Raw genomic sequence first — 27,485 nt, 5'->3', positions numbered from 1 at the left:
GACACCCACAAATTAGAGTACTCTATCAATGCTTCTGGAAAGACGACGTAATTGGGCAGCTTGCAATTATCGAGTTATCGCTTCTAATCAGGAATTTATTACTCCTCTTCAATGGGGAAGGAAATCCAACGAGATAACCAACTCGTTTGCTAATTAATTATCTACTAATTAATCACGTCGTATCCCCAAAAGATGGAGCAAGAGCAACAGGTCCCAGAGCAGATGAAGGTGGCACAACTAGTCAAGGTATATCCCCCTGAGCCATCAAGTTCATTACCCTGGGCTAGACAAAGACCGGCTGAGATATCTGCAGTACAATTCTCCGTATGAAATCAAAGACAAATCCGTGCCCACGATCAGAGACAATGAACTCCTCGTCAAGATCTACGCGGCCGGATTTTGTCACTCGGATCTGCAGGTGATGCATGGGCAGTTTGGCTCAGAACTGCCCCTTATTCCATCGCATGAGCCCGCAGGCGTCATTGTTCGCATTGGTGATAAGTGTAAGGGCGGCTGGAAGGTGGGCGACAGAGTCGGGGTGCTGAATTTCAAGAATTCATGCTCTGCCTGTGCCGGTTGCAATGTGTCCACTCGAATATACGGTGGTTTGGACCCGAGGTTCTGCGAAAACAGAGAGATGGCAGGCTTCAAACACGACGGCGCCTTTGCCGAGTATATGGTTGCCGACCCAGAAACCACGGTTTTGATACCGCCATCTGTTTCGTTCCAACAAGCAGCACCCATGATGTGTGCCGGGGTGAGCTTTCCCCGGGCAACCCCTTGGCTCCCCCTGGGATCTGGGCATCGGGACTCGAAGAATGTGCTAACCAGGCTCCTGCAGGCAACGGTGTGGGGCGCGTTAGAGAAGGCCACTGCCGAGCTACAGGAAGGAGACCCAGTGGCCATCGTAGGAATAGGGGGACTCGGGCACCTTGGCGTTCAGTTTGCCAAGGCCCTGGGATACCGAACAATCGCCATTGACAGCCGACCCGAAGGAAGACAACTCGCGACCGACGTCCCAAGTCCGGGGCTAATGGCAGATCTTGTGGTGGACTCAACTGCACCAGACGCCGAGGAGCAAATCTCCGAGTTCACCAACGACGAGGGCATCGCTGCTGCAGTGGTCTGTACGGATTCTCTCGCGGCGAACGCGTGGACGCTGAGACTACTGCGCATCGGAGGAGTGTTGGTGGCTCTAGGGCTACCACCAGAGAGATGGCAGTTCGATGCTGGCGTCCTGGTGTTCAGGGAGCTGGTAATACGTGGCAGCTATGTCGCGGGCGTAGAGTCAACTAGGAGAATGATGCAAGTAGTAGAGGGCAGCGGCATCAAGTCTCGACTCACAGTTGTGCCGTTTACATCTGTCCCCGGAATTGTTGATCTGTACCAGGAGAAGTCTTTCAGCGGCAGACTCGTGGTACAGATCTCCGATGAGGAATAACGTCATAGCCAAGCACGAGAACGCAATGGGCACGCTTTCACCCCACGCAGTTTGCCTCACGAGGACAGCCAGTGTGCCACCTAATTTATTGGCTTGCCCTTTTTTTGCCGTGATCAGAAACTTAAAGCTACAGTAATATTTGTCAGAGCCCCCTGTGCGACCGGTGCTTCAGGGCGCGAGTCCATTCCTTCCTCCCGCCACGGCATAACAATTACAGCGCCTGAGGACGAGTACTGAGGGGGGTGGGGGGCCTAATCCGTACTTTACATACAGGAACCCCAATTGTGCTAACGGGCCCAAGTGTCCCCCCAGGTGGAGGTTGTGGAGGTAACCCCAACTAGGTACAGTACTATAAGCGCACCGGCAATTTGGGGGCGATGAAATGGTGGCAATCTGTTTCCACTGCGAATTAGCGTCATTGTTATTATTTTCCAGCAACTGCTCAGAACCCCAAATTCCACGTCTTCAAATTCCCTTATTCTAGAACCACACACACAAACACGCCTGCCTTCTCTGATGGTGAAGTGCGCAGACTGCCTTTGGTCACGACTTAGGTGTACTTGATTCCCCCTCAAGGGCCATTCGACAATGTCAGTCTTCTTCAAAGACATCTCCGCGTACGTTCCCCGGCACCCCGCATTGCGCCTTGCTTGGCTTCTGACGCGGTGACATTTCCAGAGGCAACCCCGTGAAGAAGGGCGATGCGGAGGCATACCTCAAGAAGATCGGAGTAAGCATTGATCCCAAGGACTCGGATGACTACAACCTCCTGCTCGCTGCCGTCCACGACTGCGCCGAGCACATATCCGGCTTGCCCGACTACCAACCACCTGTCCATCTCGGCAAATACCCGCGGCAAAACGTCCACCTCCCGTCGGACGCAGAACAGGTTCTCGGCCATGCCTGGGCACACAAGTTCCTGATCAGCGGCAACCCCGATGGGGGCATCTTGGAGGGCAAGACGTGCTGTATCAAGGACTGCATCGCCGTGGCTGGGGTCCCTCAGTTCTACGGCTCCGATGCCTTCCCGGCTTGGACGCCCGTGACTGACGCTACCGTGGTAACACGGCTTCTGGACGCAGGGGCCGACATCCATGGCACTGCCACCTGCGAAAGTTTCTGCAACTCCACAGCGTCCTTCACCAGTGCGCAGGGTACCGTTGAGAATCCTCACCAAGAAGGCTACTCGGCCGGTGGGAGTACCTCGGGTGGTGCAGCCTTGGTTGCCTCGGGCATCACGGATATCGCCATCGGGTCGGACCAGGGGGGGAGCATAAGGGTACCGTCGGCCCTCTGCGGATGTCAGTTCTCAAGCGTTGCTCCAACCATTGTCCATGCTGAGAAATCGATTTTTAATACTGAGTGGTGCTGCTCTAGGTGTCGGACTTAAACCAACTCATGGGCTGATCCCATACACGGGTATCACAAGCGGTGATGCCATCGACGACCACGCCGGGCCGCTCACAAGGACCGTTATTGATGCAGCCGCTTGTCTGGATGCCATTGCGGGGGATGACGGAATCGACGACCGGTCACAAGGGGTGGGAGCTCCCGGATCATTTAGGTTTGCCCAATCTTTGAGATCAGGTCAGAGTGCCAGGTTGGATGGTGTCAGGATCGGACTGCTGGTCCAGGGCTTCGAGCAGGGTGTCGTCCAACAGGGGGTGAAGGACCTTGTGCGGGACGCCGCAAAGAAGTTCGAGCAGCTTGGAGCGACTGTTGTCGAAGTGTCGGTGCCCTTACATCTAGAAGGGCCAGCTGTCTGGACCATCCAACAGCGAGTCTCCGGCACCTTGGGAATCCTCGGCCAATCGCACGGGAGACGGGGGTTGTACCTGACAGAATTCGAGAAGGCGCGTTTGCCTTGGACGAGTGAGAATTTCCAGAAGCTGTTCCCTTCAACCAAGAACACGATAATCAACGGGCTCTACCTCATGGATAAGTTCCCGGGACTCTACGGAAAGACGGTCAATATCATCCGACAAATCCGGGACGCGTACGAGACAGTTTTCAACGACGAGGTTGATGTACTGATTATGCCTACGACTCCGTTTGTCGCCCCCCGGCACGGCAGCCCGGACTCCCCCTGTAAGTCTTTCGAGCCCAGCATAGGCTTGACGACAAACACGGCCGTCTTCAACACCACCGGGCATCCGGCAATGACACTCCCTGTTGGATTTGCCCCCGCGAAAGAGGATTCAGCAGTCCACCTGCCCGTTGGTATGCAGATCGTCGCTGGGCTATGGCAGGAAAAGAAGATTCTAAGAGTTGGTCATGCCTGGGAAGCGAATTTCGACTGGAAATCAAATGGGCAAGCCAAGGTGAATGGGATACTGCATACATAGCGTTTGATATAATTATGAATAGACGAGAGAATACATAGACAGTCATGATCGTTATTTGAGAACTGACCCAAGATTATGTTATGCTATGTTTCCTGATCAATCATATCTATCGTGTAATTAATTATTAGTAAAGAAGGAAAGGGAACTGTGAACTTGACAAGCTATCATTCAGTATTATGAACTGCCTAATTTATCGTGTACCCTCCGTCAACAACCAGTGCGTGTCCCTGGACAAACGACGCCTGGTTCGAGCACAAAAACAGGACAGCGTCAGCAACCTCCTCGGGTGTCCCCATCCTGCGCATTGGGGCAATATCTATGGCGGGCCTCAGGCGTTCAGTAACCTCCTCAGATCCGGTTGTGAGGGGTGTCTCAATGACTCCCGGACACACGCAATTGACCCTGATACTATCGCGCGAGTAGTCGATAGCGTCGCAGCGGGTCAGGTTGATTATTGCGGCTTTCGTAGCACAGTAGGGCGCTACATGTGTCCATGTCAGCTCGGCTTGGCACTAATACCTGATTACCTTCTTCGGGGCCGTTCGCAATCGCCAACTCACCGGCTGCTGGCCGTCCGACGATGCCGAGCTGGCTTGCCACGTTGACGATGGACCCCCTCTGTTTGGGATGATCGGGATGGAAAGCCTGTTTCACCATCAAGGCAAGGGCAGAGCGAGAGGACAGCCACGTGCCCTTGTAGTTGATATTAGTGATGGCCTCGAAAGTGGACAACGGTGTCTCGTGTGTCCTCATCGAAGGCCCGAGGATTCCGGCGCAGTTCACCAGGTAGTCCAGCCGTGAGAACTTCCGAGAGACATCCTCAACAAGTGACCTGGTGAAAGATTCGTCTGATATATCCCCTGCTACACTCAACACCTCGGCGTCGGGGTTTAGTTTCAGCAGGGCATCCCGTGTCTGGCCGAGTGTGTCCTTGTTGATATCTGTGATGGCGATCGAAGGACAGCGTGACGCAGCGAAGGCCCTCGCAATGGCGGCACCAATACCTGCTCAACCGAAAATAATGAGCCATCTTTGTCTCAAGTAATCTGTTGTCCTTCCAGCAAGTCTCATCACCAAATTGCGTACCTGTCCCTCCGGCGCCGGTGACGAGAGCCACTCCCGGAAATCTGTACAATGAGGAGGCCATTGCGTAATTGATTACAAGTGGTCGGTTTGTCGAATGTCAGCCCTTGTCCAGGCCCCAGCTGATCATCCCAATATTTCAAGAGGCTCGGTAAGGTCATCGGTTCGTTGCTGAGTGCTGTCTGTATCTCCATGCAGGGATATTCTCGTTATTCGACCCCAAATCCAAGTCTCCTTGCGGCCGGGATCTGACCCCGCCTACCCCAGTGCATGCTATGTAGATGGCCGACGCATGATTGGAGCTAAGTCTGGGGATGGTGGCAATTATGGAGCCAACTAGCATGACTAGTAAGTCACGAGCGGCGTCGAGTTCGGCATTGATGGCTCCACTTCGAAGTTTCCGTACGCCTCCAAATGGTAAATTTGCTCCATGCTCCATGCTCCATGCTCCAAACCTTTCCTCTCCAACTTGATCTTCACAACCTCCAATCCCCAATGAAACCGCGCTTGGAATGCGTCCCCATGGGGAGATGCAAGTGAATGGCGCCCACGCGGGGCCCCAGCAGCCCCAACCCATCCGACGTCAGCGTCGTAGAACCGATGGCAGCGCCAGCCGCCGCTCCTGTCCTCATTGTCTGCGCGTTTTCAAGCGGACGGAGCACCTGGAACGTCACGTGCGAACTCGTGGGTTGCCCTCTTCTCCTGTCACACCCCCTTTGTGTCCCCACTTGATTCCTGGCCTCTTTTGATCGGGCATGTCAGTTGGTAGAGGACCACATTTTCCATTTTATAACTGACAACCCTTATACCAGACACCAAGGAGAAGCCTTTCATATGCCAGTGTGGGGCTGCCTTCACACGAAGAGACCTGTTGACCCGGCATCAACGCATCTCCAATCATGCGGCGGAAGCGGCGCCCAAGTCGCCGGGGATTCCATCATCACACCCGAGCGAGGACACGACGGTAGACCCGGACCTTGCCGCCGCCGCTGCCGCCGCATCGTTATCTGGGATGAGCGAAGGCCAATGGGTCCAACCGGCATCGCAATCGAGTGCTATCTACTCAGGAGGCAATCAACGAGTGGATGGCTTTCAGGATTTCGCCCCTCCGCCGTATCCGCAGCAGTCCGTCCTATCCCCAGCCTTGTTGGAGAATGGTATGTTTGCCCTTCCTTGTACGCCTTGTCTTTTTTTTTTTTTCTTTTTGTCAGGGGCTTGTCAATGCACCAGTGCCGGCTGGCTGACATAGAGATAAGAACCGGACACATGGTTCGACCACTTCAAGGAGTTTGCCAACTTCCTCGACGGAGTAGGCCTGCCTGCCCAGTGGAGCCCCTTTTTCAATGGGCCTGATCGAGAAGACCATGGGTTAGACCCTGTGTTGAGAGACTCGAGGGCTGGGGCTGTGACGCCCACTGATCAACCCGGGATGCGACTGGGGACGCCTTTCAGCTCATGGCTCCCTTCAGCCCCTGTCGGAAACAACATTGCCGAAAACCTAGCAGAGGACCGTATGTGAGCCCTTAATTGCCAAACTTTATCGTGACGGGCGTTGCTAAAGAGTATTGATACAAGGGCCCCGCGAGATCGGGATAGAATGTCCACCATTCCATGTTACCGGCGAGGAACACGCCCGGCTGTATTTCACTTTGGAGACCTTTCGAGACGTCATTGATGGAAGGTTCAGGATGCCCTCGCGGCATGCCCTGACACGATACATAACTTCATTCTTCGAGGGGTTTCACCAGCACATGCCGTTTATCCATCACACATGGCGGGCCGTTGATACACCTCTTGAACTTGTCTTGGCAATCTGTGCCATCGGGGCGCAGTATTGTTTTGAGAAAAGGAACTCGGAGCGCCTCTTTTCCGCCGGTAAAGCCATTCTGATCGAGCGGCTGCTCCATGATAAAGACAAGTTTGGTTTCAAGACGGATACTTTTCTCGGCCTGCATGCTAAAGAGTCTTCATCCCGAGACTCACGCCAGAAATATGCATCATCTACAAGGAGCTGGGGCGCATGGGAACCGATTGACACGGTCCGAACTCTGATATTGCTAATGGGATATGCCACCTGGGAGCCCGAGAAATCCCTCCTCCAGGAAGCACTTGGTCTGCAGAGCCTGCTTGTGCAAGTTCTCCGAGATGTCAATCTCGAAGAAGATCAAGAAATCGACGAAGTACCAGAGTCCGGTCCGTTGCAGGCAACATGGGCATCCTGGATTTGCCACGAGTCAACCAGACGGGCCAAGTTGACTGCTTTCACGTTTCTGCACACTCACAGCATCGCATACAATGTTTACCCCGTGCTTCGAAGCAACGAGATACACCTGCGGCTGCCCTGCTCCACAAAGGAGTGGAATGCCCCTTCGGCATCACAGTGGCAGCTTGCAAGGGGCGAGATCAGGAGTCAGCAACTCAACTTCCAGGACGCCTTGTCCCTGCTGCTGAGGAATTTAGACGGCACTGCTCCTCTTGATCCTATACCAACCCCCTTTGGAAACTACATCCTCTTGCATGGGCTGTTGCAGAGAATCTACATTGTCCGGGACTTGTCTCTGCCCATCATGGACCAGAGAGCCTCGCTCCCGGCGGAGGAGGTAGACAAGCTCGAGTGAGTCAAGGCGGCCTAAATGCAGAAGAACTTCCAAGTGGCTAACCATTTCCAAAGACGTGCGCTCCGTTCCTGGACATCAGGCTGGCAACAAGCCCCTGAATCCAGCCTTGACCCCAACAATGAAAATGGGCCGATCCCTTTCACGTCTAGCGCCCTTCTCGGACTCGCCTACGTTCGAATTTACATTAATCTCGGTCCGTATCGACAATTGGAGACGCGAGACCCCGTACGGATCGCAAAAGCGCTGAGTCGATCGCCCCGGGTGGAGAGGAGCGACGGTGTCATCTCCGCCCTGCTCTATGCCACCCATGCGCTCAGCATTCCTGTGCGACTGGGCGTCGACCGCGTTGCTCGAAGCCAGGCGTTCTTCTGGAGCGTCCGACACTCGCTCTCGGGACTCGAGTGTGCCGTCTTGCTGAGCAAATGGCTACAATCACTTGCAGCCTCGGTGGATTCGTCGCCGTTGACCGGTAATTAGGATCCCTTGTCTGTCAGTAATATGCTCGACAGCCATGCTAACACAGAACCGCCATCCATCAAGACAGCGAAGACCGCATCTTGCATTGGGTGCGCTGTATCGTCGAAGAAGCTTGTGCGGTCGTCGACCTCGACGACGACGAGGCTGAGTTTCACGCTGATCCTGCTAGTCTGGGCATGGCTGTACTGCAGATCTGGGCGCATTTCTTCAAGAGTAACGCGCAGTGGCCGTTTATAAACATTATGGGAGAGAGTCTCGCTTTATATCGGGAGTCGCTCTTTTAGTGCGGAAGGATTGGGTTGGCACCTGGCATGCACAGACCACCTGGGCGCAATTGTCTCGGGCTTTAGTAAAACCCGATCCGGTTATGTGTTGCTTACTGGTGTATTCGGGAAGTAGAAAAGCCCGGGACTTGACAGATATGTAGACACCTATTTACGGAGTAGGTCCTGTATACACCTATATATATATATGGCAGTGCTGCCCCAGCGACTATATTTTGTTGTATGTACAATACATACAACTCAGTAACTCAAAAGTTAAAGCGAGCAAGTTCTATACCCAACAGACACAGCTATTATCAACCTTCCCGTCTGGCAATCGTTTCTCTGCAAAACCCTGAGAAGTATCTTGGGTGCTCACCACCATGAGCCAGCCATACGATGTCATCATTGCCGGCGCAGGGCCCATCGGCCTCTTCCTAGCCTGTGAGCTGCGCCTAGCGGGCGCCTCAGTGCTAGTCCTAGAGCGCGACCCCAGGCCCGAGTCGCCCTTCAAGGTTGAGCCGCTGGGATTCCGAGGCATCAACACGGTGTCGATTGAGGGTTTCTACCGGCGCGGGCTACTGAACAAGGTCTTCGACCCCAGCGAGCGGTCCTCGTTCTTCCAGAAGCAGCCCGGGTTCAAGTTCGGCGGCCATTTCGCCGGCATGATGTTCAACGCCAACAAGCTCGAGTTGGATCGGTGGAAGTACCGCCTCCAGGGGCCAGCCCTGCTTCCCGGCCCTACGACTATCGAGCGCATTGAGACGGCGTTGACTGAGCGAGCTGAGAGCTTGGGCGTCACAATCCTCAGGGGTCATGGCGTTACGGAAATCGCGGCACAGGACGACGACAGCGTCACGGTCGAAGCTGGGGAGAACCAGTCTTTCCGCGGCAAGTGGCTCGTGGGGTGCGACGGCGGGCGAAGTACGGTTCGCAAGGCCGCGGGATTCGACTTTGTCGGAACAGAGGCCAAGTTCACCGGCTACGCGGTCGAGTGCGAATTGGACCACTCCGAGAAGTTGAAGCCGGGTTTCAACGCCACGAATACTGGAATGTACGTCTTCGGCGGACCAGCGGGCTTTGTGCACCTGGTGGACTTTGACGGCGCCGCCTTTGATCGCACACAGGAGATCACGCGGGAGCACGTTCAAGATGTGCTGAGCCGCGTCACGGGCACCACGGACGTGAAGATCACGACGATGCATCGCGCCTCCTCGTTCACAGACCGGTCTAAGCAAGCCACAAGCTACCGTAAGGGTCGCGTCCTCCTCGCCGGCGACGCCGCGCACATCCACTCGCCACTCGGGGCCCAGGGCCTGAACCTCGGGCTGGGCGACGCCATGAACCTTGGATGGAAGCTGGCCGCGACGCTCCGACTGGAGTCTGGGTTGGACGGGTCTTCTGCAGACCTGGCGCTGCTCGATACGTACGACAGTGAGCGTCACCCCGTCGCAGCCTGGGTACTTGGGTGGACGCGTGCGCAGGTCTCGGCGCTGCAGCCCGACCTGTACGGCGCGGCCGTCCGGGCGCTCATTCGCGACCTTATTGACACTACCGACGGGACCAACCTGTTCATCGACCGCTTCTGGGGCCTGTCGCTACGGTACAAGCTCGGCGATGACGAGGCGCACGCACACCCTGTCGTCGGCTGCAGCGCGCCCGATTTCGAGCTGCTTGATGGCTCGAGACTGGGACCCAAGTTGGAGGGGGGCCGAGGTTTGCTTGTCGATTTCGAGGACAGCACGGTGCTCAAGGAACTGGTCATTGGTGGCAAGTACGAGGCCAGAGTTGAGTATCTTGGCGTGGGTGCGAAGGACAGGCGCGACCTCCGCGCCTTGTTGGTTCGACCAGACGGAGTCGTTGCCTGGGCTGCAGAAGACAACGTGGACCCCGATGTAGACGCGGCGAAGACTGCCCTAGAGCAGTGGTTTGGATTCTGAATTTTGAAGCGTGCATTGCGGTACAACGGTAAGAAACGTGTATGATACCACCAGAACACTACTCAGCATAGACGAAATAATATATAATATATAAGGGACCAACAGACTGCCTAAACCCGTTGACAGTTCTCTTCCCAAAGACTCGCTAAACTGATATTGGCGGACTTGGGTGACAAGCACGTATTTGTTTGTGGCCCTTCAAAGAGGATGTCTTGAGGTCTATTCAGTCCATGTATGTCCGGTCGAGGAGGTGATCCCTCCGTCAACCACAATCTTCTGCCCTGTGATGTATCTCGCCTCGGCCGAGACCAGGTGTCATCCATTTTTGCCATAGGCACCTGCGCGTCCCTGAATTTCTTCAACTCCTTGTAGACTGAGCATTTCCGTTGTTGTCGACTTCTTCTGTGATAAGGGTGGTGATATGTCTGTGGTGATGGGCGCTCTAACATGGGCCGGAAGTGAGATGGCATGCAGAGGATGGAGGAAACAGGGTCACCCAAGTAACTATGACATATGTAAAAGATACCCATGGTCACTGAAGAAAAGAAAGTGATTATGATGGAGAGCTTGTCTTCTCTGCGTCGTCTCGTGTTTACGGTTTCCAAGCTCGAACAATATAGATCGGCAGTGGAGAAGCACCACCTGTCGGGGTAACCCCGTTTCTAACCCAAAGCGGGATGACGGACTTTTGCCGCACTTACATGTATGTAGGGTGGTTCAAGAGATCGCCAATTGACTGGCTCCGACTGGTTCCCGATGGGTTTTGGCCATGTCGCAATCGACTAGCAAATATCCCAATACTCTCCCAATTACCCCTCCTCGCTTTCAACATGCACCAAGCTGAAGTCAAGCATCTTTCGATAGACTCCAGCAGCCGGCAACTCCCCGTGGACCTCGGAACTTGGTTTATGTTTTTTTTCCTTGAGAAAACCATCCAACCAGAGCTAGGCAATCCTATACGAGACGAGAAAGGAAGTCCTCTCACGCCAACTCTTAAAGCCTCCCACATATTAGACACAGAGTCTCCGTCCCCGCCCCTATTCCTTCCGCCTTCTCTTACACACCGACACATAAGTGTCCAATGGACAAAAGCGGAGAACAGAAGCTGCAGCCCCAGCAACACGCCAATCCCATGTCTAACCCAGACTACGACCTATCCAGGCCGCTAGATCCCAATGCTGGGGGGTTGCGACAGGGTCTGACCTCGTACGGCGACGCTCACTTCTCTCTTTTTCTGCGCAAGGTCTTCATCAAGGCACTGGGCTACAGCGAAGACGCCTTGTCGAGGCCGATAATCGGTATTGTCAACACGTACTCGAGCTTCAACCCGTGCCATGCCAACATCCCACAACTCATCGAGGCCGTCAAACGTGGCGTGCACCTCAAGGGCGGCCTCGCCATTGATTTCCCCACCATCAGCCTGCACGAGTCTTTCGCCTCGCCCACCAGCATGTACTTGCGGAATCTGATGAGCATGGACACGGAGGAGATGATCCGGGCCCAGCCATGCGATGCTGTGGTTCTGATTGGAGGTGAGTTTGTCGCTGAAATCCTCTCAAGATAAATCCCATGTTCCTGTTACTCACATGTGCCGTTCCCGAGGGAAAAGGTTGCGACAAGACCACGCCGGCGCAGCTCATGGGTGGTATCTCGGCCAACAAACCCATTCTACATCTGGTCACTGGGCCCATGATGCCCGGCAGCCACAAGGGCGTTAGGATAGGTGCTTGTACTGACTGTAGGAACAACTGGGCCAAGTTCAGGGCCGGCACCATTGATATGGAGGATATATTTGCCATTAATGATGAACTTGCCCCAACGGTAAGGTTGCAATGCAAACCCCCTGTGTTCTCCCACATGTCCAACCCCACATAGCTTCTTCCAGCATGGTCGCTGACTGACTGCCCCCTATTAATTAGGCCGGAACTTGTGGAGTGATGGGCACGGCCAGCACAATGGCATGCATCCTTGTAGCCCTGGGCATGATGCCGTTCAAAGGCGCGACAGCTCCCGCCGTGTCATCGGCACGACTGCGCATCGCCGAGGAGACGGGTGCCAATGCAGTCAACGCCTCGCAGGAGCACCTACGACCACAGCAGGTGCTGACGCGCGAATCATTCCTCAACGCCATCACGGTGCTGCAGGCCATCGGAGGCTCGACCAACGCCGTGGTACACCTGATGGCCATCATCGGCCGCCACCCAGCCGTGGCAGGGACAATCACGCTCGACACCTTTGACGAGATCGGTCGCCGCACCCCGCTGCTCGTCGACCTCAAGCCCAGCGGCGAGAACTACATGACCGATTTCCACAACAGCGGCGGCATGCTGGCACTGCTGCGCGAGCTGAAACCCCTCTTGCACCTGGACGCCATGACCGTGACGGGCCGCACCCTCGGCGAGGAGATGGCCGCCGCGCCGTTTATTGCCGTGCCACGCGACAGTCCCGTGTCCTGCCTGCGCCCGTTAGACGAGCCGCTGTACCCGGCGTCGTCGCTGGTGGTGCTGCGCGGCAACCTTGCGCCCGGAGGCGCGATCATGAAGGCGAGCGCGTCAAAGGACCGGCGCCTGCTGCGGCACCGGGGGCGGGCGGTGGTATTTGCCGGGTCGGAGGACATGGCGCGGCGGATCGACGATCCGGAGCTGGTGGTGGACGCGGACAGCGTGCTAGTGCTGCAGAACATTGGCCCCGTGGGCAACCCGGGCATGCCGGAGGCCGGGTTGATCCCGATTCCGCGCAAGCTGGCGGCGCAGGGGGTGCAGGACATGCTGCGGCTGTCGGACGGGCGCATGAGTGGTACGGCGGGTGGCACCATCGGGCTGCACATCTCGCCTGAGGCGGCGGATCCGCTGTCGGTTCTGGGGATAGTGAGGAACGGCGACGAGATTACCTGTGACGTCGAGGCGCGGATCTTGAGGGTCGAGATTGCCGATGAGGAGATCGCTGGACGTGTGGAGGAGAGGAGGAGGCGGGACGAGGCACAGGCGGAAGGCAATGGGGTCGGGGGTGCTACCCCCTGGGCCGCGCGGAAGACGATCCGGGGTTATCGCGGATTATACATGCGTGAGGTGGCGCAGGCACACGAAGGTGCAGATTTTGGTTTCCTTACCGCAGCAGGTCCTAGCTAGGTAGCTAGGTTACGCATAATGTCCTCGGAATTCAAAGAGTCCGCGCTGACAGAGTTGGATACGTTGAACTGGTCCAGCAACGAACCAGCCCAGAAGTCGTCAAGGTGGGCCAGGCCCGCAGCGAATTTCGTCATACCCATGTATTGTTCAGTACCTACCCGTATGTACCTATCTCGGAGTGACCAAACCTACCAACCTTCAAAGTTTGACTTTGAAACCTTCTGCGCCTTTTCACGTACTTAACTTTGAATGGGCGGCTACCTAGGCTTTTTCCACCAGCCTCTTCCGGCTTTGCCTTTTTCCGCCGCCAGTGCACCATTCCTCGTTCACGCACCTCTCGCAACCACTCCGCGAACGAACCCAAGCATAATGGCCGAACAGCAGCATCCGTCGGCGCTGTACCAGCCGGGCGTACAGCTCGCTACTGATAGGCATGTTCCCCCAGAGCCGTTTGGGCGCGCCTACAAGAACGCGGAATCCATCCGAAAGCCAGTTCGTGGCCTCCGCAATGATCCTTCGGTCGACCATATGACGTCCGTCATCTCGCACCCTCCAGTTGAGACGGAATGCCCTGGCCTTGAACAAACAAGCCGAATCCCATGTGCTCACTATAATCGGCGATCTGAGCCAACGACGACGTGGCAAGACTGGCGGTCCACGTTTGCTGCGCTGCTATATGGACTCTGACCAGTCGGTCCATTACGTGGCTAAGATCTACGACGCCATTTACTATCCCCTATCTGACTATGAAGGCCTTGACTGCATGTACCTTGCCGACCAAAGCTACAGCCGCGAGGCCGCCGCTTACGAAGTCATCCCGGCCAATTTCCAGGGAGCTGTGGTCCCCAAATACTTCGGCTCGTGGACCTCCTTGGTGGAATGCAGTGCATCACCCTCTGCTTTCCGCCCGGTGCGCATGATCCTCCTCGAATTCATCAGCGGCGAAACTCTGCAAGACATGATCTTCCACGCAGGCGCCTACCCCGAGCGGGACGGCAGTATCGACATCTCTGAGATTGACTACCAGCTGCTTCCCCCAGAGCCTGAGCGCCTTGATGTTCTTGCCACCGTGATCGAGACCAAGGTCGCGCGCTCTTCCATGCCGGGATGGTGCACAAGTCCACAGGGCCATGGGATGTGCTGGTGTCGCACTCGTCGCCCAGACGCATCGTCCTCCTCGACTTCCAGACTGCGCTTGTGTTCAGGCGCTGCGAATGGGGTCATAAGTTTCTGGAGCGCTAAGGCTCGTGTCCTAAGCCCATCTCTCCTGTTCATCGGTGGTGGAACAGCGGGATCATCAGGAAACTCGGCGGGTAGGTTCCGCAGGGCTGGCTTGAGGCTAAGTACAGGGACAGGGAGTGGTTGTTCTCGCGATGGATCGGGTCTGATCAGTATATGCCGCTGTCCAAAGAGTTCCTCCATCGGATGCGCGAAGATCCTATTCTGCGAGGCTATGGGGGGAAGGGGGATGCTGGGCAGCCCACACCCGTGGAGATTGATTCAGGGGAGATAAGTGAAAGCGACCTCCAAACTGCAGAGCAAATGGCGCATGCCCGCAGAGAATTCCCATCACCTAAAACTCTCTCGACGCGTAGCAGACATGTTTCCTCACATCATCACCGCCCTGATGTCCTCTCCAAAGCTCTCCAACCAACATAGAAGCAAAATGCCAAGCCGACAGCCTCCTCGCGGCATCCACACGAGCCGTAACCCTAATCCCGACTTCCCCGAGTTCCCCCAACCTTGGAGGAGGCGGGAGACACAACTCGGGCAGGCGGGGATAGATGCTCTAAATCAGGAGGCAAAGCGCGTGGGTGTGGACCCGATCAAGGGCACGTCCAAAGCGCACGGTGCGGAAGAAGGATGAGATTGGAGAGCTAATTAAGGTACTAGGAAAGAGGAAAACATGCGTATCGTAGGGGAGGGAGGAAGGAACCGAAACGAACGGAAGAATGAAGACCACTGGACGCAAAGGCTTTAAGCCATCCCATCCGCAGGCTTACGCCCGTACACATAGCGCACCTTGAAATATCCATGGATACGCTTGTTTTTCAAGACATTGCGCATGCCCATGAGGAAAACTTGGAACTCCTCTTCGGGCCAGTTCAGGACGTTTTTCCATAGCATCAGCGTGTATCCTAATCCATGTTAGCACCTGTCATCTAAGAAGCAATGTAGGGAACGCCAAAGAAGGAAAGGAGAATAGCTGTGGCTCGAGAATAGCCAACGTCAAGCCTTGAAAACCTACCCTCAAGATCATTCTCCAACGCCAACTTGACAAACTGCCCAACCTCTCGAATCTTGGGGTCTTGGGGCCACCCGCTGGCAGGGACCTATGCAGGCAAGCAAAAATCAACACGTGAACATGGACAGGCCCAAGTTCATCATTTGGGGTAAAGAGAGCGAAAAGGACCATACCTTGAAGTTCACCTCTTGGATATCGACAAAACCAGCCGCCTCAAACCCTTTCTTCTGCAAGTCTTCCTCAAGCACGCAAAGACTCCGGCCAAACTTCTTCCCGCCCTCTTTTATGAGCGTGTTCAGCGTCTTTATCGCAGGGATTCCATCGGCAGTACCATCATCACTGGAGACAGAGGCATCGGCCTCGCAGGACTGGACCCAGCCTCCCGGCTTGCAGCAGCGGTAGGCCTGCTTGAAAAGCGCGTTCCAGTCGGCGATGCCACCAAAGAGGTACCGAATGTGCACAAAGTCGAACGTGCTATCAGGCCAGCTCCACGTTTGCGTCGCGTCGTCGAGCTCAAACTTGAGGTTCGGCGGGACCCAGGTCGGCTGGGTTGGAGAGAGGTCCATGCCGATGACTTCAGTGTTGGTAAACTGATCGGCAAAATCACTAGGAGGATTCGTCCCATTAGCAGATCCAGTTTCTGGCAAGGTTAGCGACTAGTGAATTTGGTCTGGTCTTTAATTACATTGCCCATATTCCTGACCCCAACCAAGTGTTAGCAACAATTCTCTCGGCTCTGCCAATAATAACTGGTGTGCTGCGACTTACCTGTCCCAGTCCCAACATCAAGAGCTTTCTATTCGAATGTCAGCTAGAAGAAGTTAGGTCCCTGCAACAAGGCGTCCTCCAACCTGAATGTCGTCTTTGATGGGTGCAAGGAAGAGCTTGCCGCCAAGGAGAAGCGTGAGATAATGATGTCTGGGATAGAGGGGCGTCGTTAGCAATCGTGGCCGACGATACTAAACGTTGGTAGGGTTATCATCTCATAGTTTTGACTTACGTGATGTCGATGGACTCGCTCTGCCGATCGTCGTTGGGCATGATATACTCTGTGTTGTATCTCTCGCTGTGATAGGTACGGCCCTGGATGGTTCGGTAATGGAGGACGCTTGATGCAACAGACGCGGTCGAACTCAAACTGCGGGGAGATGCCAGGTTAGCCCATGCTTCCACACAGAAACATACAAAGATTCCTCAGCGTCAGGAGCACTTGCGCGTCATTGACACCAAGAGCCGAGTCATTGTCGTCGTCCTCGTTATCCTGTAAGCAAGGAAGCAGTTGGCATTAGCTCAGGACGTAACCTCGACATCAGACGCCCAGGCTACTCTCGTACCACACCACACTTACCTCTGGTAGTTCAGCGGGAATAAGCTCCGCCTGGAGCGGATGAACAGGTGACGCAGGGTTCTGGTCTGTGCTGCCAGGAATTGGAGCTGCTGGCGCGGACTGGTCGGCCATTGTTCGCGAAGGTTTTATCACGTCGGGCTAGGCCGGCAGAATTATGTCGATGAAGCTCGATAGAAATACCGGGGATGTGGAGGGGGCGGGAGTTTAAATTCGGAAAGATCAAATGCTGGGGTACGCCTAGATTCTACATCAGTAGTCGCTATGGTTTAGGTACCACAGTAATCCGTACATCGGATGTTATGATGTCTTGAAGTGGCGTCGATACAAGGGTCGGGAATGCAGGCAAGGGGGCCCGAGCCACTAATATTGGACACACAGTTGGCTTCAGTTGATATTGAAACGGTTAGGTGCGTGGGGGGTTCCTGCAGAAAGAGGGCTGTTGCCAACGTCTCATTCGACCGGGAAGGGCCCTTTTCTAATGCAGACGGATGTTGGGTTGATAGCAGCATGCAAATACATGCTCTCGCGCAGCATCGCTACGTAAGCATTACAAGAGTCCTCTTCTTGTTGTCGTTCCGTGCCATCATGCCATTTCCTGTATTGGCCCCATAATTACTCATCTCCATTCTGCGGTGCTGCTCAGCAATGGGCGGTGCGCTGGACTGAGCCATCCAAAGCTGTTGATTGGTCATTCCTACGTGGTCAGCAAGTCAAACCCAACCCCTCTCCAACTGGAAGAGTACGCGCCCTCGTGAGAATTTCCGGCGTTCAACACCTCTCTCCCGCCGACAACATCACCGACTGGCTTGCGCTCCCCCAGCTCTGCAAGAGTTCTAACCGGCTGACCGGCTCCAGCGGCTCCGGAGACTGGGGTCTGCTAGACCAATTCGCAGCCCTGCCCCCAAACGGCGTTATTTGACATTCCTTGGTGGGCCCAATGTTCGTAACTCCTGCCTGGAGGTAGACTGTAGATGTTGACGGCCTGTAGATAATATTTAGCACCTGCGGGCAGTTAGAGCGGGCCGCTGACACCTACAGCGCACTGACCACCTAACAGCCACCGAAATGGGTCCCCCTCGGTGCCGAATCGGCAGGAGGCCAAATTATGTACATAAACCCCATTTTTCTTCTGAATTCCAGAATAAACAGGATGTCGAAAATGTCTAGCTCAGCTAACGAGAAGGAGGTTGAGCTGGGCGGTGGGCTTGGTGCATCTGAAGACCGCCGCCATGCTACTACAAACGTCGAGCCTGAGGCTGCGGCGACGACTATCCCAGGGAACAACACCGATGACGCCGACGATGGGACTGTCCGCAACGTGGGCGAGACTCAGACTCTCAACACCGATGAGCAATCGACGCGGCCCGTGCACTCCGTCTTCTCGTCGCGGACCAAACTCTTCCTCGTGCTCATGACCGTCTTCAGCACCCTCTTCTCCCCGTTCTCCTCTTTCATCTACTTGCCAGCCATCACGCCCATCGCCGCGGCCTACCACCGCTCCCTTAGCGAGATCAACCTCACCGTCACAGTCTATCAAGTCATGCAGGCCGTGGCGCCCGTGTTCTTTGGCGACCTCAGCGACCAGATCGGCCGGCGGCCGGTCTATGCCCTCACCTTTGCCATCTATCTAGGCGCCAACATCGGCCTAGCCTTGCAGAACAACTACGCGGCGCTGATGGTGCTGCGGGCCCTGCAGAGTACAGGCTCTAGCGCGACCGTGGCCATCGGCAGTGCCGTCATGGCCGACTTCACGACCAGTGCCGATAGGGGCGGATACATCACCACCGTGCAGGCCAGCGTCATGTTCGCGCCGGCTCTAGCACCGGTGCTGGGTGGGATTCTCACCCAGTTCTTGGGCTGGCGTTCGACGTTTTGGTTCTTGGTCATTGCCGCGGGCGTCTTTCTAGCCATATATTTACCGTTCGTACCTGAGGCAAGTCATGAGTCGTAGAAGCTCTCCGCAAAACCGATTGCCTGACAATTAATGTTGACCGTTCCAGACCGCCCGCAATATCGTTGGTAACGGATCGATTCCGCCGCCGAAACTCAATGATTCCCTGGTATCCATATTGCAAAGACGCAAGAGGCGCCGCGATCTCGAATCAGATCCAAACGGCCAGGCCCAGGTCGAACCTAAGAAGCCCAAGACGAGGAAGTTCCCCATCCCCAACATCTGGGCGGCAGTCCTCATCATGTTCGAGAAAGACGTGGGGCTGCTCATGCTGTTCATGTCCCTGTTCGTCATGGCCAACTACACCATGCTTGTGCCTCTTCAGGACGTCATCCGGCGACGGTACGACTTCAACGACCTGCAAGTCGGCCTCTGCTATATCCCCTTTGCCGTGGGCTCGGTCGTGGGTTCCGCCACCGTGGGTCGGCTACTAAACTGGAACTACGCGAGGGTGGCGAAGAGCATCGGGATAGCGCCCGACCGCAAGCGTGGCGACGATCTGAGGAAGTTCCCGATCGAGCGGGCGAGGCTGGACCTGATGTGGCCTTGGACTCTGCTGGCCGTGGCCATGATTATCGCCTGGGGCTGGGTTGTCGATTCGGGAGTGAATCTCGCGGCGCCGCTCGTGATCCTGTTCCTGGCTGGCGTTGGGCTCAGCGGGCCCGTATCCATCTTGACGACATTACTGGTCGATCTCTATCCCATGAATCCGGGACGGGTCTCGTCGACCTTCAACCTGACCAGGGCGACACTGAGTGCCGTGGGAACGGCCGTTGTGCAGTACATCATCGACGCGTGGGGCTACGGTTTCACGTATCTCTTCATGGGATTAATCGTCTTGGCAGGAAGCTCGTGCGTATTCATTGTGCGGAAATGGGGTCCCAAGTGGAGGGAGGAGAGATACCAACGCTTTGAGAGAGCGCGAAGCTCGTCTTCTTAATTCTTGGGCTGCTCTGCTGCTATTCGGAGGAAACTCTCAGCTTCTTATAACCGATAATTATTACTTGTAGTGGCCAATTTGCAATTTTCTGTGCTACTGAAATGAAGGTTATTGGAGGAGGGGGGGGGGGGGGGGATAACTATTATAGACTTTTGCAAATTCTCGAACTGACGCTTCCTGAGAAAGGCCCCTGGCTAGCTGATCACTCTTCAAGGAAGGGGAGGGATCATCTTCAAATCGCCAAATTCCCGGAAAACCTGGAAAATGGATTCCGTACTATCGACACCGCCGAAGAACCCCAGTTTCTTGGCCTTGATGGTACTTTGATATCATAAATATGTCAGCGATTACGTGCGAAAAAAGAGGTCTACCGAGTTTGAAACGCACCTGAAGTTGATCTGAGACGGAGAAGCGAGGGCCAAATCAGTGAATCCGAAAATCCTATCCACATCTCCAAGAGTCCTATCACGCAGCTGATGCTTCTTCGCGATCTCTTCCCAGGCCTTTTGCACTTCGGGCCGCTTCGCCCACTCGACAAGAGTGAACCGGAACCGCATCTTCCCCGGCGGACCAAACCCGCGGGGTGGCGGATTATAAGGAGTCTCAAGCTCGGTGTACAGCGAAAGGTCGTCGGCAGGGCCAGTCCATGGAATGTTGAATCGTGCCGCCAGCTTCGGCCAGAACTTGCCCCACGTGAAGGCACAGTCGTCAGATGCGTTGAAACTCTGATTCTCGGCCTTGTCCGTTAGCACGGCCCACTCGGAGAGGTAGCAGTTTAGCAGAGCAGACGACATGGTCTGATTTGTTTCCCAGGCAGCCAGATCTGCAGGATATTCCAAGGGTTTTCCGACATGTTTCTGGACAGCAGCGTAAATTGCTAACGGCAAGCACACGTTCATTGCTGCGTCAGGGACAGCTCCGGGGACCCAGGATGGACGGGTGGTGTTCCACCCGATGCCGTGCTTCTCGGCGAAGTTACGGAGGCAGTCTTCCTGTGCGTAGTAGAAGTTCGGTTCCAGGTTCACACGCGGGTCCGTCTCCTCTTGGGGGACGGCAGCTGGCCCTAGATGGATACCGTAGTACTTGGCGCCTAGCTGGAGAAGGACCCTCTTTGGCAGACTCTTGGAGAGGGCCAGCGACTCCAAAAAGTTGCTCAGAAGTTGGGCTGTAGTTGAAGGAAACGCTCCCATCAGTCACAGTTAATTGAGTCTGCATTTGAAATTAAACTTACTATTGATCTTCACAAGCTCATCAGCAGCGCTCCAGATATTCCCCCCTTCCTTTGGCTTCGGTTGGATATAAGCGAAGAAGAAGGCGTAGTCAGCCTTCATCCCGCGTTCCGTCATCTGAACTGCTAATTCTTCGGGTGGTCGGAGAAGATCCATTGAGACGTGTTCGACTTGACTAGGCCACACCCCGTTTGGTGGTCGCCGGGAGACGGCGTAGATCTTGGTCCATCGCTTGGGGGACTCGCAAAGGACACGGAGCTAAACATCAAGACAAGGTAAGACACCGAAGTGTGAGTTTTCTGCCCCAGCACAATTGGTCGGCAGGTGAGATTCGGAGGCCTTGCTTACCATATGATCGCCCGAGATTCCATTTGCTCCAGTCACGATGGCCGTAAGACCCTCCACATTGTCTGGAAAGACAGGGAGGCCGTAGTAGATGCCTTTCGAGCCGATGCGTTGAACCTGATCCATGGCGATGATGTGTGGTGCTGTTGTATGTATGGGCAGGACTTCGTTATAAATTTACCACGGCCCGCAGCTGGACTCTTTATATAATGCTTGGTCTGCGCAGCATCAAATGCAACTACCTACGTATTTGTCATTCGATTGGGCCGCCGAGACTGGGCCTTCGTGAGGGGGAGTCTTGGGTGGAGGTAGATTTACGTCATAAGTACCTAACAATCAGAGACGCCAAGTAACTTACAAACTGCCGAACTCTGGTTCCACCCTCGTTAATCTGATGATAAGCGAGTGAGGAGTGTCTGACGCGGAGGGGTTGATGTTGCGTATACCTATCTAAACCTACCTCCTGTATCTTTGCTCCCGGAGCCCAAACTCGGAACCGCGCTGTCGGAGGGACGGAGGGACGGGGATTGGGTGGGGCCGGGAAGCGGAGCGGCGGACACAATGGGAATGACTGAGGGGCGGGGCGATTCTCACTTCTGCCTCTTCCCTCTTTATTAGTCACCATAGGATGATTAGTAATTAATTGGCCAATTGGGCCACCGAACAGTAGGTACCTTTCTTACCTTTGTCCCAAACAATTGTTAACCATGGCCAGACATTCGGGGCCGTTTGTAATAACATGGAGACTTTTGCCAGGGGCTAATCAGATCCGAGAGCTGTCGATCTATCTGGTCATGGTCACCTTTGCACCCTAGAGGAGGGCTGGCATTGCAGTTAGAGGTGAATAGCAGTTGCAACCGCAATTTCTCGGCGGGTTCTCTTAGGATAATTACTTGTTCACCGACAACATACACTGTTAACAATTCACAGGTGAATCAACAGGGCAGATGGTGACGCCTATCGAGTAATTACAGAACTGGGTTTTCAAGCACACGGATCGAAAACTGTACATATATCTGAAACCTCTGACTTATTCTAGATGTGCCTGTAATTCTAAGGCACGTCTGTCAAGCACCGATCACTCCCTCCCGACTTAGCAAATTACGCGATATCTCAAGCTCTCTCCTGTCTGGACCGACTCTAAACACTGCATCATGGCAGCCAGTTTGAAGGAGGGCGACGATGTTAAGTTTCTTATCATGTGTAATTACTCCTCGTCCGTCTTCCCGCCGTACGGTAAAGCCAATGATTACTGACAAGCAACTCTGCTTAGTTGGAGGAGATTGTAAGTTCTAGGTTTCCAAATATGCTCGCCACATTCCATGTCTAATGCATAAGCTGAAGACGTCGAGGCCAAGGGCATGGTTTTGAAGGACCATGGTGACGGAACTTTCGACGTGAATGTTCAGTACTACCGCCTGACGAATCCCGAGAGGGTAAGGCCATCACCCAAAGATCTTAGTGTCTTGCAGAGACCATAGTCTAACGAACCCCGTGGCTAGTATGAGAACGAAGCCTCGCATATATCCCACCGGGTAAAGCGATTTGCGGGTAGCGGGCTCTCGAAGACTAATGGAGAAGAGTCATCAGATATTGGTTTCAGCGTGGTGAACTGCGTATGGAAGTAATATCGTAAAGACGAGTAGTGGCGGGGGAAAATTCTTGCTATAAGTATATACCACTCTACAAGAACCAAGGCGTCTTAACGCACTTCCCATGGAGTTGATCTAAACACAATGCGGCTCAGTCTTACTGCGTTTGCTGAACAGAACCAAGAATGATGGCAACTGATACCACAAGTTTGAATACGCCATCCATGACCAATCTTCTTTTGTTCCATTCCCCTTTGCGTTCTATCACAGGAAACCATCCTAATCTCTATATGGCAGCTCATTCCCTCTCACCAAATGGATCCGATAAGTCAGAAACTTCGGGAGTGCCTTCAAGGCAACCTGACCGAAACCCACCTTCCCATTGTCGAGCAAAAAACAGTCCAACAAAGTCCCGAGGATGACTGCATCCTGGACTACATTGATGCGCTTCTCCAGCGCCTTTCGAGTATTCCTGGGCATTCCGTGACGACCCCATTTAATCGAGGCGGGACCTCCACCGCATTCGCAGTCCCCAAACTCAAAATATTTGGTAGGATGGTCGTTCTATCGACTTGGGATCCATGGAGGCATATCGTGAAAAGGGGTAAAAAGGGGGTGGCCTGTGCGCACTGACCCTGTGGAGCTGTTCCTTCTTCTCCCTTCTTTTTCCCCCCCTGCCTACCTCTATGACTCAGCTTGCAGTAAATCCTTCTTGGCCGAGTATGGCTTCTACGGGATGCTGAGAAACCGTATCGCTTGTATCTAAATTTGCGTACTTCGAAAGTGCAAGCGCGTTGCTTATTGGCTTCCCCTTGTCTCCACGGCAACGTCCCATCCTCATTCGCCCCACTCTAGGAAAGGTAGGTCCTTGCTAGTCAGGAGACGGGCTGATGCACTGATGCCTTTGCTTTGAGTTGCAGTTGGGTAGCCAGCCCAAACAAACGCCTGTATTAATGCTGAGCTAGTGTTCATTGATCGTTCTAATTCCAAGCCCTAACACCAAATGCCTGTATCAACGTGGTCGCTCTTCCTCTCTATTGTCTATCTCGTCGTTGTTTCTTGCCTGATGCAAGCCCTAACGTGCCGCACTTTTTCTCTCAACATCTTTTCCAAAAACTCACTTTGTTTGCTAAGAGGACTGATGTGTGTCGTTCAGGTTAGTTAGCTGTGGGGGGATGGCTATACCTCGCTTGACTTGGCTTGTCCGCAGGGATATGACTAACTCTGAAAGAACTGGATGTTAGCTCAACCACCATGCAGTGTTTGTGCTACTTCTTCAGTATGTCGCTACCATGCGTAACGTTTCCTGAAATCGCAATGTCTATGGCTTGAACCGACAAGGGACAGCTGGTCAGAGGGGCGTTTGGGACGAGCCAGAGCGCTGCGGTCCATATTGCGGCGTCGTAAGCTTCTTATGTGTGTTTTCAACTAAAGAAGTGGTTGCTCTTTGCAGGTCGTCACCCAGGATATTTTCGGCGGTTCTGGGTAGTCTTGGCAACCCATTTATGCATCGTGACGAGTCGCCAAGCCGTCTGTACAAATACCCTATTGGCCGACTCGTCCCTCTGCGGCATCTTTCTCAGAACCTGACGACAACTTTCATTATAGGAAATTGGCCAAAATGCATTTTCTGTTCCAAAAGTCTGGACTGCTGCAGGAACAATAGAGGGGACTCCCGAGAATAAATTGTCTGTTTCTAATGGCTCCACCATGATTGGTGGCCTCTGTTTGCGGGGGATGATCTGAGGACGACATTGTTACAATCAAAGCTATTGCCCTGTCGGACAACTCGTCTCGGCTTGTTGCGTACAAGACAGGAAGTGATACCAAAGGCCAACGTGCCATCCTCCCGAAAATGGCTTTTAGATATAAAACCCTCATCTGGTACCTACTTCCGGTGCAACACCGGTTCGTCATCGGATTCCTGCAACCTTCTCTCCATTGGTCTTGCCTCAAAACTCGACAAAAGTCAGTATGCGCCTTGTTTCGGTCCTCTCCGGCGTTCTGGTGATCGCCGGCGTCTCTGGCCATCCCGGCCACAACATTGCTGAAGAAGTAGCTGTCCGCCGTGATTTCCTCTCCCGCAATAGGAACGATCTAAGCCACTGTACCAATCGCATGAGATCTCGCGGACTCGAGCAGCGTTCTATCGAGCGCCGAGCTACCCTGGCCACCAAGCTCTTCAAAAGGGATGGCCTTCAAGGTGAGAAAATGGCCGTGGTTGGCCCGAGGAACTCGACGAGAAAACCAAAGGCTCACAGACCGCAGTCCGACAGATCTCATCCCTCAAGAAACCACACAAGTCAACCAAGAACTATACCATAGACACCGATGCGGCGGTTGTATTCTCGGGCAACAAGTCGTGCGTTCTCAACCCCGAGGCTACTGAGGGTCCCTACTGTAAGCATGAGAGCCTTCCTCAGACCTCTTGGGGGAGACACTTAGGTTGACACAGTCGCTAACTACCTCTTCAACAGATGTCGCTGGCGAGTCTGTTCGCCAGGACGTCGTCGAGGATCAAGTCGGCGTTCCTCTAACGATAGATGTACAAGTCGTCGATGTGGAGACATGCGAGCCGGTGACGGCCAAGCTGCTCGAGATCTGGCGTAAGCAAAACCCACTATTGTCCCGATCTCAAAATGACTCTCTTTGGATTCAACCGTGCCCGCAGACAAATACGCCAAGGACAAAGCTGACCGTGAACTTCTGTTTACCTAGATTGCAACTCGACCGGTATTATGGCGGAGTCACCGCCAGCGGCAATGGTGTCTGGGCCGCAGACCCAAGCAATCTCGACAGCACATTTCTCCGCGGCTTCCAGAAAACAGACGAGGACGGCGCGGTCCAGTTCCAGACCATCTTCCCGGGGCACTACATTGGCAGAACGTAAGGCCACCCTTTTGTGTGACGTGGAGAAATGAGTTGACTGGAACGCTGCATTGCTTAGCATACACATCCACGTCATGGTCCATCCAAGCGCGACGGCCCACGAGAACGGCAGCGTCATTGACACGTCGGCCTCCCACGTGGGGCAGATGTACTTCGACCAGGACCTGATTACCGAGATCGAGAAGCTGGCGCCGTACAATACCAACCGACAGGCCCTGACTACGAATGCACAAGACTTCATCCTGGCCGGGGAAGCTGCGACAGCCGATCCGCTGATGGAATACACACTGCTGGGTGATCGACTGGAAGACGGACTGCTGGCGTGGCTCAGCATCGGCGTCAACACGTCGTACACGCGTACCGTGTCCGCCGCGGCGACGGTATACAAGGAAGGCGGCAAGGCGAACAGCAACGGCCTGGGCGGCGGCGGGTTCCCCGGTGGTGGTGGCGGGGGACTCGGCGGCGGGTTTGGCGGTGGGTTTGGCGGCACTCCGTAGGAGACTTGAAAGGCGAATTATCGCAACCATGATAGTTTGGTTGATGTAGTTTTATAACTTTCCCGCGCAGCCCTTCTATCCGCGCACAATTTCCATCTACCTATTTGGATTTGGCTGTTCCCAGAGGCTGTGACTTTCTAATCCGCTCTTCCCGGAATCGGACCTTAGACCTTCTCAACGACCAGCACGGTCTCGACCGAGCCCAATAAAATACCGGCCGAGTCACATCCAACGAAAAAGAAATCATGTCTCGACCAGAGCCTCTAGGGCTGCCACACAGCAGTGCATCCTTAGCAAGTCCTCGGGTTGGTACAAATAGCCTCGCAAGAGCACCTCGTTCTGTCGCTACACAGATCGTACGGCACATCGTATGTTATATAGCTCTCGCTGGTGCAACGGAAGTTGTACGGTGCGTGCCTGCACTTGTTGCCGAGATCGCTGTCGTTGCAGACGAAGACGATGGTGACGGCGGGAGAGACGCCCGTGTCCTCGCCTTCGAGGAGTGGATTTGCGGTGGTCAGTTGCAGGATGCTCAGTGAGAGCAGGAATACTATGGGGGTGTGAGTGATGTTGGACGGATCATGACTCGGACGAGATATTGGTCAGTTACCTTTGGCAGCCACTGGCATGATGTTGGCCAAAACTCCAGAGAGTCTCGTCTCGTCAGAGGTACTAGAAGGTGATTGCTAAAACGAGAGGACGAGAAGATATATGTAATTACCATGTGGCACTTAAAGATAGTGTAAATAGGATAATGAGATCGTAGCTTTGAATGTGAATGCTCAAGGCAATGGAGCGGCATCAATCCCTTCTTTTGCAAACCTCATCCATCCTACTTATACACACAGCACGTCACAAGGAACTACCCATCGGTCACACAACCAAACTGCCACGTATTCTAGCGAATAGAAACCAACGCTGCTGCATCACAGCAGCTAAAACGGTGCCTCAAGAGCCTTTGGCCCTGAAGTATCACTTCCCATACAACAATACAACCATGTCGGTAGAAAAAGGGCCGAACTGGGTGTTTGATCTGACTGATACTTCAACATGTGAACCCTTGCCGTCTCCCAGAAACCTTTCCTCCAATACTTCAATACAATTTCCGCTTGCAGATCCTCCTCAGTGTGACACGGAAAGTCGTTCTTCCACAT

General features: G+C 54.4%; 9 protein-coding genes across 9 annotated transcripts; 7 read left to right on the top strand and 2 right to left on the bottom strand.

Annotated features, from left to right (window-relative positions):
* Positions 1-125: 125 nt before the first annotated feature.
* QBC33DRAFT_525571 (alcohol dehydrogenase GroES-like domain-containing protein) lies at positions 126-1,504 on the top strand. Its single transcript, XM_060426824.1, has 3 exons — positions 126-246; positions 314-757; positions 842-1,504. The coding sequence occupies exons 1-3, from the start codon at positions 193-195 to the stop codon at positions 1,439-1,441; spliced, it is 1,098 nt and encodes a 365-aa protein (XP_060288277.1). The 5' UTR covers positions 126-192; the 3' UTR covers positions 1,442-1,504.
* Positions 1,505-2,029: 525 nt separating this feature from the next.
* Positions 2,030-8,248, top strand: QBC33DRAFT_575761 (amidase signature domain-containing protein; the record flags this gene model as incomplete). Its single annotated transcript, XM_060430854.1, has 9 exons — positions 2,030-2,058; positions 2,120-2,742; positions 2,819-3,762; positions 5,457-5,553; positions 5,682-6,026; positions 6,126-6,380; positions 6,433-7,483; positions 7,541-7,956; positions 8,028-8,248. 9 exons carry the CDS (start codon positions 2,030-2,032, stop codon positions 8,246-8,248), a joined length of 3,981 nt encoding a protein of 1,326 aa, XP_060288276.1.
* A 158-nt stretch (positions 8,249-8,406) lies between these two features.
* On the top strand, positions 8,407-10,264 carry QBC33DRAFT_174103 (FAD binding domain-containing protein). The gene has a single exon (XM_060422369.1). The coding sequence runs from the start codon at positions 8,611-8,613 to the stop codon at positions 10,165-10,167; it is 1,557 nt and encodes a 518-aa protein (XP_060288275.1). The 5' UTR covers positions 8,407-8,610; the 3' UTR covers positions 10,168-10,264.
* Positions 10,265-11,248: 984 nt separating this feature from the next.
* QBC33DRAFT_616231 (dehydratase) lies at positions 11,249-13,364 on the top strand (the record flags this gene model as incomplete). The annotated part of the gene is made up of 3 exons (XM_060432663.1): positions 11,249-11,699; positions 11,777-11,988; positions 12,087-13,364. 3 exons carry the CDS (start codon positions 11,249-11,251, stop codon positions 13,293-13,295), a joined length of 1,872 nt encoding a protein of 623 aa, XP_060288274.1. The 3' UTR covers positions 13,296-13,364.
* Positions 13,365-13,664: 300 nt separating this feature from the next.
* QBC33DRAFT_555224 (uncharacterized protein) lies at positions 13,665-14,537 on the top strand (the record flags this gene model as incomplete). The annotated part of the gene is made up of 3 exons (XM_060429612.1): positions 13,665-13,787; positions 13,852-14,379; positions 14,415-14,537. 3 exons carry the CDS (start codon positions 13,665-13,667, stop codon positions 14,535-14,537), a joined length of 774 nt encoding a protein of 257 aa, XP_060288273.1.
* A 503-nt stretch (positions 14,538-15,040) lies between these two features.
* Positions 15,041-17,111, bottom strand: QBC33DRAFT_174076 (S-adenosyl-L-methionine-dependent methyltransferase). The gene is made up of 9 exons (XM_060422368.1): positions 16,889-17,111; positions 16,755-16,801; positions 16,541-16,678; positions 16,392-16,458; positions 16,309-16,336; positions 16,226-16,238; positions 15,714-16,146; positions 15,544-15,628; positions 15,041-15,433 (listed from the first exon to the last, which is right to left on the bottom strand). Exons 1-9 carry the CDS (start codon positions 16,997-16,999, stop codon positions 15,273-15,275), a joined length of 1,083 nt encoding a protein of 360 aa, XP_060288272.1. The 5' UTR covers positions 17,000-17,111; the 3' UTR covers positions 15,041-15,272.
* A 927-nt stretch (positions 17,112-18,038) lies between these two features.
* QBC33DRAFT_525552 (putative MFS transporter) lies at positions 18,039-19,886 on the top strand (the record flags this gene model as incomplete). The annotated part of the gene is made up of 2 exons (XM_060426823.1): positions 18,039-18,821; positions 18,889-19,886. The coding sequence occupies 2 exons, from the start codon at positions 18,039-18,041 to the stop codon at positions 19,777-19,779; spliced, it is 1,674 nt and encodes a 557-aa protein (XP_060288271.1). The 3' UTR covers positions 19,780-19,886.
* QBC33DRAFT_616227 (uncharacterized protein) lies at positions 19,678-21,587 on the bottom strand. Its single transcript, XM_060432662.1, has 4 exons — positions 21,357-21,587; positions 21,011-21,266; positions 20,167-20,944; positions 19,678-20,100 (listed from the first exon to the last, which is right to left on the bottom strand). Exons 1-4 carry the CDS (start codon positions 21,477-21,479, stop codon positions 19,989-19,991), a joined length of 1,269 nt encoding a protein of 422 aa, XP_060288270.1. The 5' UTR covers positions 21,480-21,587; the 3' UTR covers positions 19,678-19,988.
* A 2,977-nt stretch (positions 21,588-24,564) lies between these two features.
* QBC33DRAFT_566187 (Intradiol ring-cleavage dioxygenase) lies at positions 24,565-26,331 on the top strand (the record flags this gene model as incomplete). Its single annotated transcript, XM_060430448.1, has 5 exons — positions 24,565-25,148; positions 25,214-25,345; positions 25,423-25,570; positions 25,664-25,831; positions 25,893-26,331. Exons 1-5 carry the CDS (start codon positions 24,920-24,922, stop codon positions 26,329-26,331), a joined length of 1,116 nt encoding a protein of 371 aa, XP_060288269.1. The 5' UTR covers positions 24,565-24,919.
* Positions 26,332-27,485: the final 1,154 nt, after the last annotated feature.

Source organism: Phialemonium atrogriseum (assembly GCF_030411735.1).
Source record: "Phialemonium atrogriseum strain 8032-3 unplaced genomic scaffold QBC33scaffold_2, whole genome shotgun sequence".
Classification (NCBI taxonomy): Eukaryota; Fungi; Ascomycota; class Sordariomycetes; order Cephalothecales; family Cephalothecaceae; genus Phialemonium; species Phialemonium atrogriseum.
The sequence above is the reverse complement of the archived record's forward strand: the minus strand, read 5'-3'. Positions and strand labels throughout refer to the sequence as shown.

Excerpts from the sequence above, each read along its gene's own strand:
- QBC33DRAFT_525571 (XM_060426824.1), top strand. The coding sequence starts at position 193 with ATGGAGCAAGAGCAACAGGTCCCAGAGCAGATGAAGGTGGCACAACTA. Across the intron at positions 247-313 it reads AGGTGGCACAACTAGTCAAG|TACAATTCTCCGTATGAAAT; the intron begins GTATATCCCCCT and ends AGATATCTGCAG. Across the intron at positions 758-841 it reads CACCCATGATGTGTGCCGGG|GCAACGGTGTGGGGCGCGTT; the intron begins GTGAGCTTTCCC and ends AGGCTCCTGCAG.
- QBC33DRAFT_174103 (XM_060422369.1), top strand. The coding sequence starts at position 8,611 with ATGAGCCAGCCATACGATGTCATCATTGCCGGCGCAGGGCCCATCGGC.
- QBC33DRAFT_174076 (XM_060422368.1), bottom strand. The coding sequence starts at position 16,999 with ATGGCCGACCAGTCCGCGCCAGCAGCTCCAATTCCTGGCAGCACAGAC. Across the intron at positions 15,629-15,713 it reads TCCAAGAGGTGAACTTCAAG|GTCCCTGCCAGCGGGTGGCC; the intron begins GTATGGTCCTTT and ends TTGCCTGCATAG. Across the intron at positions 15,434-15,543 it reads GTTGGAGAATGATCTTGAGG|GATACACGCTGATGCTATGG; the intron begins GTAGGTTTTCAA and ends AACATGGATTAG.
- QBC33DRAFT_616227 (XM_060432662.1), bottom strand. The coding sequence starts at position 21,479 with ATGGATCAGGTTCAACGCATCGGCTCGAAAGGCATCTACTACGGCCTC. Across the intron at positions 21,267-21,356 it reads GAATCTCGGGCGATCATATG|CTCCGTGTCCTTTGCGAGTC; the intron begins GTAAGCAAGGCC and ends CTTGATGTTTAG. Across the intron at positions 20,101-20,166 it reads CCGTCTCAGATCAACTTCAG|TACCATCAAGGCCAAGAAAC; the intron begins GTGCGTTTCAAA and ends ATGATATCAAAG.